This window comes from Muscardinus avellanarius (assembly GCF_963383645.1).
Source record: "Muscardinus avellanarius genome assembly, chromosome: 1".
Taxonomy (NCBI): domain Eukaryota; kingdom Metazoa; phylum Chordata; class Mammalia; order Rodentia; family Gliridae; genus Muscardinus; species Muscardinus avellanarius.
Window position 1 is genome coordinate 76,838,646 of NC_137786.1, and position 12,575 is coordinate 76,851,220.

General features: G+C 35.1%; 1 protein-coding gene across 1 annotated transcript in view; it reads left to right on the forward strand.

Moving 5' to 3' along the window:
* The window catches only part of ADGRV1 (adhesion G protein-coupled receptor V1), a gene marked incomplete at both ends in the record, with an annotated part of 566,633 nt that overhangs the window by 88,816 nt on the left and 465,242 nt on the right, over window positions 1-12,575 (forward strand). Inside the window, 4 exons of the mRNA XM_080707128.1 lie at window positions 3,589-3,765; window positions 5,900-6,080; window positions 7,028-7,230; window positions 10,815-10,944. Of these exons, the coding sequence (XP_080563254.1) occupies window positions 3,589-3,765; window positions 5,900-6,080; window positions 7,028-7,230; window positions 10,815-10,944 (691 nt within the window). The remainder of the gene's footprint in view (window positions 1-3,588; window positions 3,766-5,899; window positions 6,081-7,027; window positions 7,231-10,814; window positions 10,945-12,575) is intronic.

Sequence of the window (12,575 nt, forward strand, 5' to 3'; positions counted from 1 at the left end):
CCTCCCACATTGTGTTATTCTTTGTGCTTTCTGTGTATTTTCACCACATCTCACTTTAGCACTGTTTCTTCATATGTTTTGTAAAGTCATGTACCACATAAGATAATGGAGTTGCTTTCCATAGTGATTCACAGAAAATGCTAGTCTCAGTACTTTAGTTCTTCTAATACTTTGATTATGTCTTATATCTATATAAAATCATGGCTTAAGCAATTTTAAGATAGTTTGGGAAGATCTTTGTGAGAATTAGAATATTACTTCCACTTACTTAGATCATGTTTAAGTGCCTGCCATATGTTATGTGAATATATTCCCTTAGAAACAAAGGATAATCAGTATAATCTGATATCACAGATCATCACCCAAGCATGAAACAAAATTAAAAATTAACTGGATTTGTAATTGTTTAGCTTTGATCTTCTATTTCAACAAAGAAGGCCAATTCATGGCTAAGAACCTTGCATAATTTCTTTTGGGTAAATCGACTTTTAAAAAAGCCTCTTATTGATTACATTTATTAATTCTACTGATGTGAATGTGTGGCAAATTTCTGATTCAAAAGAGGAAAACAGTAGTGAGTACTATGGTCTCTGGTATAAGACTGATTATAAACATTATTATTGGTGTTATGCTTTTTCATATGTTTACCTAATTTTTATTTATGTCATGATTCTAAAGCCAATTACATAAATATTTTAGTATTAGAAAAAACATTTCTGTCTTATTCATACTTTGTATTAATAATTATATTGTGTAGTCTAGTATTTCTCAGTGTTATCTATGGTTGGCCTTAGTCAGAAGTATCTAGTACATATTACTGGAACCATCCCTGATTCAGGATCCCATTTCTGGGTCAGAATATATGGCAGGGGAGGGAAGAAGCAAAAAGCTGAATTAAAAATATTTTTAAGTGAAACTTCATAAATACACAAAAGTGGATGAGTTAGAATTATGAGTCCAGTGTGTCCATCATATAACTTCCATAATTATCAGTCTTCTGCCAATCTTGTTAGCTGACATATTATTAAAAACAAATCTTTTTTTAAGATTTAAAGGAGTTTATTAAAAAGATAGAAATACAGAAGACAGTTACAGCCTCATGTTACCCAAGGGTTATGTTACCCAAGGGTAACATGAGGGGGTGTTTCGAATGAAATCATCCAAAAATAAATCTTAAGTGTTAGGCCCTTTGTTGTTGCTGTTAATTCATAAGTACTAAGGTAGCCGTTTACTGAGCATCCTAGGAAGCGAGAGGTAGAGATGTGAGTCTGACTCCTGGCTCCATCACTCCTCATCACCCACTGCCCACATTTGGTCCTGTTTCTATGTTTTCAACACCACTGTTGAATGTGTTTTTTCTGGCTTTTGGGTTGGAGCTGAAACATGCCTGAAGAAGGTACATTGAGTTCTCTTGGCTGTTTTAGGCTTCTTATGCTAGAGCCTGATGGGCAAATAAAGAAATTACAATATTGACCCAGGCATGCTTGATCCTTTTTCCCAGGGAGGCACTAAGGTTACTGGCTTCTCAGTGACACTCAAAGGGTTTGGTGAGATGGCTCCTCATGATTCCATCTCATTGATAACTTTGACTGTTGCCTTTGCTAGACAAATTCCAAATCTGTTTTCGCCAGTCCTGATGTCAACACTAAAGTGGCTTCGTGTTATACCAACTGGAAGTGTTTGTGATTTATTCAAAAAGTAGAGAATGACATTTTATATATTAGTATTTTTTGTGGTACTGGGGATTGAACCAAGGGATGCTCCACCACTGAGTTACACCCCAAACACTTCTAATTTTTTTTTTTTTTTGAGACAAGGTCTCACTAATTTGAGGCCCAAGATGGCCTCAAACTTGTGATCCTCCTGCTTTAGCTGCCTGTGTCACTGAGATTACAGGCATGTCTCATCATACCTACCTAAGATCCAGCTTATATATTTTTTTAAATCTCTATTGAGTTTTATTTCTGTTTTTCTGAATTATATATTTTCTTTTTTTGTGGTACTGGGGATGGAACCCAGGGACATTCTACCTTCAAGCTGTATTCCCCAGCCCTGATTTTATTCTTTATTTTGAAACATGTTATTGCTGAGTTGCAAAGGGCCTTACTAAGTAGCTGAAGCTGTCTGAAAACTACAATCCTCCTGTCTCAGCCTCCCAAATGCTGGGATTACAAGTGTGTGCCACCATGTCTGGCTTTGAATCACATCTTTTCTTTTCTTCTTTCCTTTTACTTTCTTTTCTTTTCTTTTTCTTGGCGGTACTGGGGTTCCTAGAAGCCCTTCTACCTCCGGGTTACACTCCCAGAACTATCTTATACTTTTTTATTTTTGTAAACAGGGTATCTTAAGCCAGCACGGCTGGCTTTGAACCTGAGCGATCCTCCTGTCTCTGCCTCCCAAGCGCGGGGATTACAAGCTTGCGCCACCACGCCCGGCGTCGAATCGCATATTTTCTAACAAAAGAAAATTGAACTGAGAGCCTAAGAACTTGACAGTATGAATATGTGTTTTAACTGCTTATTTCATATAATTTTTAGTCTTTATTATAATTTGTTTAAATCAGAAAATTTTTTTGAAAAATATACACACATGTTTATATGCCTGTGTGTATATATGGAAAAATATTTAAAAGATACTAAGACAGAATATTTAAAATATACTATGACAGAATATTTAAAAGATACTATGAAAGAATATTTAAAATATACTACGACAGAAAACATCCTCTTTGATCTGGCCACTGTCCCCACATTAGGTCTTTACAAGTCTCTCCACCTGGTCCTTTATTTTATCTCCCGGTGACTCCACCAAATGCACTATAGTTTCTTATGTCTATGCCTAGAAAGCTTTTTCTGATGTCCTGTTTCACCCACTGCAACCCACCTCTGTCCCTTTTAGGTCTGTCTGTGCTGGAACCATCCTTAACTTGTAAGTTTGCCTTCCTCTTTAGGCTTATGCTTATCTAGAGAAAGGGTTATGCATTTTTTTCAAAACTACATTTTGTAACCATTGCATGTGTGGCTAGTGCACAGGAGGTATCAGTAAATGCATTGCATATACAGTTAAGAGACTATGATTTTTTTGTTTTATTTATCTCAATGAAGGAGGAGTGGGACAAAAATGATTGCAAATACTTCTTAGTCAAAAATATATATGGGAGCCGGGCGTGGTGGCACACACTTGTAATCCCCGTGCTTGGGAGGTGGAGACAGGAGCATTGCTCAGGTTCGAAGCTCAGGTTCGAAGCCAGTCTTGCTGGTTTAAGAGACCCTGTTTCCAAATAAAAATATAAAAATAGGTCTGGGAGTGTAGCCCGGCGGTAAAAGAGCTTCCAGAAAACCCAGTACCATATATATATATACACACACATATATATATTCATATATATTCATATATATTCATATATATATTATATATATTCATATATATATATATATATATATATATATGGATATAGAAGCCTTCGAGTCCTTTTGGAGAGGCAAAAAGTTATGTGAAAAAGAACATGAGGATTTCACAAAAGCATTGTAATTTCGTCACTGACTTCAATAAGATATGTGCTTGTAAATAATTTATGTCTAATTTCAGATTGCAGAGGAGGGAGCCACCATTTCCTGTGTAGTGGAGCGAACCCGGGGAGCTCTGGACTACGTGCATGTATTTTACACTATCTCACAGATCGAATCTGATGGGATTAATTACCTTGTCGATGATTTTGCTAATGCCAGTGGAACTCTCACATTCCTTCCTTGGCAGAGGTCTGAGGTAAACCCTATCCTCTTTGTTTCTTTGAAAGCTTCCTGGAAAGCATTTCCTAGTATGTTTGTTCTGTAATTTCTTTGCAGCTTTTGCTATTTAAGCAACTTAAAATGCTCAGGAGATGTGATCATACTACAAAATATTTTAGTATTCATGCAAAAGAAAAGTGAGAATTCTGAACAATGTGTTACTGTTTCATCTGTTCTTTAGCTCCAATATAATAACAGTGGTATAGCTTGAGGGTATAGTATTGTGAGTTTTTGTTATTACTGATATACTGGGAGACCATAGAGTTTTAATGGTACTCTTCCAATCTACCAATGAGAAATTCTTATAATTCTAATCTCATTTTATTTGTTTTAAATTTGAGAAACAAGGTCTTGTTCTGTGTTTCAAAGTACAATTATACTCCAGTTTCATAATATGTTTCCATGAGCCACAGATGACTCAAAATATGTCATTTTCTCTAAGTGAAACTGTGATAAAATTTTCTCCTATATCAGAATTTTAAATATTACTTTAGTTTATAATGTCAGACTACTCATATTAGTATAATTTTTATATTAAAAGATAAATAGCTTATAGATCACCAAGGACAGAGAACAAATTAAACTTAAATCTTTCAAATAATAAATAACCTTTGAGGATATTTTTGAGGGACTTAGGAGTGAATTGAATGGAAAAAGATAAAATTGAGGCAAGATTTAAAATGTCAATATTTAAAGAATTAAAGCTAAGGAAAAGTGATTAAATCTTTAAATTGGAAGGATAGATGAAATAAACTAAATAGTTTACCACAAAGTTCTCTAGTAGTAGTGTGTTAAAAGGTTACTAATAAAATTTTACTAATTTTTAGTAAAATGATGACACCTGGTATGTTTTCACAAAACTATTTTTTCAGTTTATAGGACTATATTTACTATTGTGCTTTGTATTTTTCACTTCTATCTTGGATTTAAAGTATTCTTTCATTATGAAATAAAGCTGGTAGTATGTGGTGACATTTTAATGCTCCTACTTGGCAAAACAGACTTGATAACCCAAATTTTCTTAGGGAAAATTTACCAACTATGAAACAAAAATATAATTTGAAATTATATTTTATAACACATTCAATTCATATATACCTTAGAAGTTATAGTTAATCAAGTTTAGTAAACAAAATAGTTATGAATATTTCAGTCAAAAATTATTTAAAATATTATTTTTATAACATTTGTGTGTGTGGTACTGGAAATTGAACTCAGGGACATTCTACCTCTGGGCTACACCCTCACTCCTATTTTATTTTAATTTTTTTATTTTAAAACATGGTCTCATTAAGTTATTGTTTGCTGGCCTCAAACCTGCAATTCTCCTATCTCAGTCTCCCCAGGACTAGAATTGTAGGTATGTGTCACTGCACCTGGTTTGTCTTCTATAGTTGTTATTTCTTTTTCCGTAGAAGGAATTATGACACAATTCAAGAATAATGGCATAGTGTATTCAGTAGGTGCCATTTTTATACTTCTTTGAGCAGAGTGGTCATGCCACATAGTACTCATAAAACCATCATTAACATGAGCATTATAAACCAAGTTTAGATCCTACCACAGACTTTCAGGATCAAAATCTCTAGAGAAAAACATTGTTTATAAACAAGTTCTATAGAAGTGTTGAGGCCCAGTGGACAGTGTTGGGAATATCAGTGTCTCTGGTATGAAGAATATATGATGTGATATGATATTGTATATTCATACCTCATATAATATTAATGTATAACCAGGATACTTTTAGACATAAATATCAATGAATAACACCTGCCCTAGTTAGTTTAGACTGCTATAATAAAATATCTTAGACGGGGAAGTTTATTAACGACAGAAACTTGTTCATAGCTCTGGAGCCTGGGAAGTCTAGGATCAAGGGTGCCTGTACATTTTGTGTTTGGCGAAGGCTTATTCCCTGCTTCATAGCTGCAATACCTTCTTTTTTATTTCTTTATATACTTACACATGTGTAAATATGAAAGTTTGTGTAAAAATAAGTTACATTAAGTAGTAATTTGAATTAAATACAATTTAATTGGATATCTTACTTTCCTCTGGTAAGTAATTTCTGCATGCCATTGCTGAATGCCTCTGGATTTCTACATTTCTAGGTCCTGAATATATATGTCCTGGATGATGATATTCCGGAGCTTGATGAGTATTTTCGGGTGACATTAGTTTCGGCCATTCCTGGAGATGGGAAACTGGGTTCAACTCCCACCAGTGGTGCAAGCATAGATCTTGAGAAGGAAACGACAGACATCGCCATCAAAGCCAGCGATCATCCCTATGGTAACCTAGTCGAAGGCAGAAGCAATTTTCTCCCCTGTGTGTACTTGATTTTATTAAGCACTTCTTCAGGGACTCTACAAAAGTGATTGAAGTAGAACTTTCTAAGACCCTAATAACTTCTGTAAGCTGCCATTTCAGGAATACTACTTATGAAAGAAAATATAAAAAGAAATTTCTGAACTTAAATAATGCATTTTGGAGATTTTGTGCAGGATTTTTTTTTTTTAAATAAAAAAGAGTACTTCCATTCATGGCTACCAAACATTTCTTATCTTAAAAATTATCCTATGTTCATATGTTGACATCTAAGTAATTGAAATACTTTGTAAGTAAATACTTGAGAAGCTGAGAGAAGAGGATTGCAGGTTTGAAGCCATCTTCAGCAACTGAGACCTTGTTTAAAAATTAAAAAAAGGAAATAAAGCTGAGGGTGAAGCTCAGAGATAGAACACCTTGGGTTTGATCCGTAGTAACACACACACACACACACACACACACACACACACACACACACATCTGGGTGAGAAACCGAGACTCTTCAACTCTGTTTCTCAGAGTCAATTTTTTTTTAAGTGTTGCAGATCCTTTAAGGTGCCATCATTCTGTTCTACATTAAATTTAAGATTGATTCCAGGGATTCTAGTCAATTATGAATAAATGTCTGAAAATATACATTTTAAAACTCCATCAGTGTTCCTTTTATTGATGCTTCTATAGGGAAAAATAAGAAGCAAAGAAAACTAGCATTTACACTTTTAACATTTTGAAAGCTAATAAGCATATTCCATATCAGTGCACATTAATCAAATCTTTAGTACAGTCTCTTCTCCATGAAGACCCTCAGAATTTTAGCCTGGTGATTGAAATGATTGTGCAAGATTGCTTGGAGTGACTGAGAAATTGGGCCCGGATGATTGGGAAAACCTGTTTTTCTTTGTCTCCTCCAGGCCTGCTGCAGTTCTCCACAGGGCTGCCTCCTCAGCCCGAGGATGCCATGAGCCTGCCGGAGAGCAGCATGCCTCACATCACCGTGCAGGAGGAGGATGGGGAAGTCAGGTTACTGGTGGTCCGTGCACAGGGGCTGCTGGGGAGGGTGTCTGCGGAATTTAGAACAGTGTCCTTGACAGCATTCAGCCCCCAGGACTACCAGGTACACCTCTAAGCCATTTTTTAAATGAATCCCTTAAATATTTATAAAATACTTACTGTATTCCATGTAGAATTGGGAAGGGTGCTATTTTTTACATTTATTTTAAAATAAAAGGGTGCTATTTTTTACATTTATTTTAAAAATTATTTTCTTAGTAAATTGCGGTTATATATGATAGTGAAGTTCAGTGTGATATGAGCATACATGCACACAGCTCTTGTATTTCCTTCCATATCCTCTCCCCGGCCCCCTTCTTCCTCCCCACAGGAGTTACTGACATCGGTAGTAATACCTTCACATATTGCCATAGTATTTATTATTTGAACTGTTTCTTTCTTCAGTTCTCCCTCTTCCCCTCCCTAACTCTCTCTACTAACCCCTTTCAACTTCACTATAGGTCTCCCTAAGCATTATTTAAAGTCCATTTTGTTTCCTATTTTCTCTTTGGTTTCCATATATCAGAGAAAACATACCATCCTTGACTGTCTCAAACTGACTAATCTCACTTGGCATAATATTCTCTCTAATTCCATCCGTTTTCCTGCAAATAACATAATTTAGGTCTTTATAGCTGAGTAGAATTTTATTGTGTGTATATACACCACATTTTCTTTATCCATTCATCTATTGATGGACACAAGCTTGGTCCATGGTTTGGCTATTGTGAATTATGCTACTATGAACAAACATTGGCATGCATGTATCCCTGCATTTAGCACTTGTAAAATGGACTCAGTCCTTCTCTTGAAAGATTAGAAGGAACTTACACTGTACCTGAAATATACTAAACCAGGAAAGTAAGCACTAACAATTTTTATTGCCTTTAAATTGATGTAAATTAAGAGGTTTTATTGTATTAAAACCTGACACTTAAATAGCTACCGTTTGGTATTTTTTTTATATTTTATAGTTGTCATAGACTTCTTTTATATTATTGGTTTTAATGTTATAGGATTAGGTCAGATATATGTAAAATTATGTTCTTAAATATTATGTCAAATTCGGTTATGTGCACCACACAAAATCAAAATTGTGAAAAAATTATGTGTCCACATATTTTCAATTTTAATTATTTTTTTTCTTCAAGTGAAAAGTAAGGTGGTAATTTAGTGTGGCAAGAAAATTAGGGGATTTAGCACTGGATCGAACTGGGATTTAAATGTTTGGCCGATCTCTAAATGTGTGGAGATTTACTTAAATTTTTCTTAATTTTAGTTTTTATGTCTATAAAAGCAAGATAGAGCAGGTGGGTAGGATCACACTGAAGATGAATGGCAATGTTTTAAGTGTCCCGTACTGTGCTGTACATGGCACATATAGAGCAACATTCAGTGACCATTATTTGTTCTTATTGTCAATATCCAGCCAAAATGTCCATCAACAGATGAATGGATTACAAAACTGTGGGATATGTACGCAATGGAACTTTACTCAGGCATCAAAAAAAAAAAAAAAACCCTCAATTACATCATTTTCAGGGAAATGGATGGAACTGGAGGACATTATGCTAAGTGAGATTAGTCAGTCACAAAAAATAAGAAATTGGATGCTTTCCCTAATATGTGAGAGTTAAGGAGAAATGGGTCATAGGAGGAACTCTAGATGAAAAAGGAAATCCTATAGAGGAGCAAACAAGACAACCTAAAGGAGGAGAAAGGAGGGGGGAAGAGGAAAATCTCTAAAACACACAATGTACTTAAACATATCGAAGTCAACCACTAAGCCAAGCAAGGAAAGGAGGGACGGGGAGGAAATGGGTTGGGAATTAGGTAGGGGTTAAATCAGTGATGTGTACATGTCTGTACACACAAGTTTTTTTTAACCCCAATATGATGTATGAATATAATGCACCAATAAAAATTAAAAAAATAAAAAAATGAAAAAAAGATTTTATATTCTTCAACATTTATGTTTTTTCAAAGAATTATTTTCTTTAAAATAAATATTAGTTTTCTTATTTCTCATCTTTTAAAAAAATGACTCACACAAGGGTTCAGTATACAGTAATTCATATACACGTTCCTTCCCAGAACTTTGCTAATGAATTTAACACCAGTCCAAACTCTTTCTTATACAGATTATATTTCTTTGTTTTTGATGATTATTGTGTCTTTAGGCTGATATGCAGCATGTTCCACGAGGCCTCTCATCCTGGCTTAATGTTGCATCTTTTTCATTCTCCTATAGCAATGGTTTAGTCCCATGTTGATGGTCTTTAATTTCTAAGTAGTCTGAATATCCTCAGCCTCCAGCTGATTATCATTTTATATAATAACTAACACAAAATAAAGAACTTGTGACCCTGTCATTCATGACTTTGAGAAAGCTCACACCCTTAAAGACATTTCTGTGGATTTTCAGGGTGCCTAGGTGTCCTGTTTGTTACCTGTTACCACTTTGACCTGTTACCTTCGCTCATCACTGTTAACCTGATACTTTTTGCTTTCACCACTTTTGTGAAGCTTCAGCTACCTTTGGTCTGTGTTATCACAAAAGTAGATTTCTTAAGTTAGCTATGTGAGTGTTCCATATGTTATGGGAAAGAGGGCAAGTTCCAGGAGGGATCACCCACAGAAGAGGAAGCAACTGAATTTTCAGATATTACTGTTCTTAACCTTTTTCTTATATACTAAGCTACAAGTGGTCTTCACTATCTGGGTGCTTACATTTCAGATGTTGGTAGTGAGGTTAAACAAGTAGGTAATTACTGAATTACAGTTGTGAGAAGTGTTCAAAGTTTGTGATCTTGAAGGGTGGGTGGTGATGTAGGCTGGGTAGTGAAGGAAGGCTTGCTGGGCTTTATACTGAACCCTGAAGTTTCTGGAGAAGAGAGGGAGACAAAGAAGGAAAGAACTGTTTGAGATTGGTAAAATGGCTTGAGCAAGGACATTCGTGTAGGGAAGGAAACAAGCTCTTGCAGGAACTGCGAGAAGGCCAGTGGTTCTATAATATGGAAAACCAGGTGTAGTGATAAAAAAAACAACAAGATATGCAAGGGCTGGTCATCTAAGGACTAAGAAATTAAGCTACACTTTTGGCTTCTCTTTGAAGAACATGAAGCAATCAAAAGATGGCATGCACTTATAAATATCACTAGGCTAAACTGTGGAAAATGGATTAGAGAATACAGATTTCATATTAGAAAGTAAGGTGTCTGTTTGACCAAGCAAGAGGTGATGGTATATTGAACTGGGCTAGTGACAATGTGGATGAAAAGAATAGGTGAGCTCAAGAGATATCAGAATTAAAAAGCAAGAACTGAAGGTTACTTAGTGGGAGGGATAAGGCAGAAAAGGGTATCAAGAATGACTCCCAAGTTCCTAGCATGCCTTGACTACTTTAGTAAGGTGTAAGTAAATAAGAAAAATAAAAATCCATCTAACCTTATTTAGTTGAATAAAATGTATTCAGTATTTTCATTTAATGCTATTCATATCAACTCAAGTATTTATTAGTTTTGCATTTTATTTATATCTTTGTTTCAGCATTTATAATAATTTGATATATAGCAAAAATTCCCATTTTTCAATCTCATATACAAAATAATGTTGATCTAATAGATAAATCTTTCATTTGTATTTCAGAATGTTACTGGAACACTAGAATTTCAACCTGGAGAAAGATATAAGTACATTTTTGTCAACATCACTGATAATTCTATTCCTGAGCTAGAAAAATCTTTTAAAGTTGAGTTGTTAAACTTGGAGGGAGGAGGTAAGAATAGTGGTTCAAAAATGTCAAATATTTGCTTTTCTACACACCTAGATGACAGCAAATTCTGTTAGGAAAAGTTTCTAACAGAATTTGTACTTAAAAAAGAATGAATAAAGTGGGCATGGTGGCGCACGCTTGTAATCCCAGCACTTGGGAGACTGAGACAGGAGGATTACACAGGTTCAGAGCCAGCCTCAGCTACTGAGTGAGGCTCTCAGCAACTTAGTGAGACCCTGTTTCCAAATAAAGTATAAAAATAAGTCTGGGAGTGTAGCTAGTGGTAGAAAAGCCCCTGGGTTCCACCCCCAGTACCACACACACACACACACACACACACACACACACACACACACACACACGAACGAATAACTAGTTTTTGAAGAGAACACCCTGAAGATTAACAATTACTTAAAATTTATAATAAACAGTTCTGATTGTTTTATGGATAAAAAAGAAAGTCGATAAAAGGTAGTTCTTCTCTACAAAATTTTGAGTATGTTTTATATATTAATATTCAACTCACAATTTTCTGTGAGGTTTTGTTTTCAATAATATCTGTTTATTATATGGATTATTATATGGATTCTCTATTGTATGATTATTACCTATTTTAAATTTACCTATTGATTTTTTTTTTTTTTTTTTGGTGGTACTGGGGATGGAACCCAGGGGCCTTCTCTCTCTGGGCTATACTCTCAGACCTGTCTTATATTTTATTTGCAAACAGTGTCTCTTAAGCCAGCTGAGGCTGGCTTCGAACCTGCGCAATCCTCCTGCCTCAGCCTCCCAAGCACGGGGATTACAAGCGTGTGCCACCACGCCTGGCTACCTATTGGTCTTTTTTAAAGTGGCTTTGCGCCGGGAGTGGTGGCACACACTTGTAATCCCTGCGCTTGGGAGGCAAAGACAGGAGGATCGCACTGGTTCGATGCCAGCCTCGCTGGCTTAAGAGACCCTGTTTCCAAATAAAAATATGAAATAGGTCTGGGAGTGTAGACTGGAGAAGGGTTTCCAGGAACCCCAGTACCACCAAAATAAATAAATAAATAAATAAATAAATAAATAAATAAATAAATAAAGTGGCTTTGCTTTTAGATGAAATAGTACAATTGTACTGAATCAGCAAGGTATAGCTGTAATTCATACTAAGTACCCCTAAAACTCCCTCTTATCTTTCCTTCCTTTTAAATTTTTCACAACACCTCCATGAGGGCTATTTCTAGATAAAATGCAGGTAAAAACCAATTCTGTTAGGTAATCTATATGAGACAATTAATAATAGAACAGGTCAAGTATACCTTATTCTCAGTTCTTATATTCAGAAAGCTGTTTGGAGTTAAAACTAATTACAAGTCACAACTTATCCTCATCAAAATGAGGTTTTTTATAATATCTATTCTAGTTAGATGAACTAATTATATTTGCTTTTTTGCAAAAGTCTTAAACTGTTTGATTATCATTAGTTACTGGGGGGTGTTATAGAATACATGTGGCATTTTGTATTACTTTGTAAGTATAAGAGAATGAAAGTTGGCATAGTATTCATCAGGATTGTCTCTTCATTATAAAATCTGATATCATTCTCTTTTGTATTATTTTGATGAAGAAAGTCATAATATATATGCCATTCA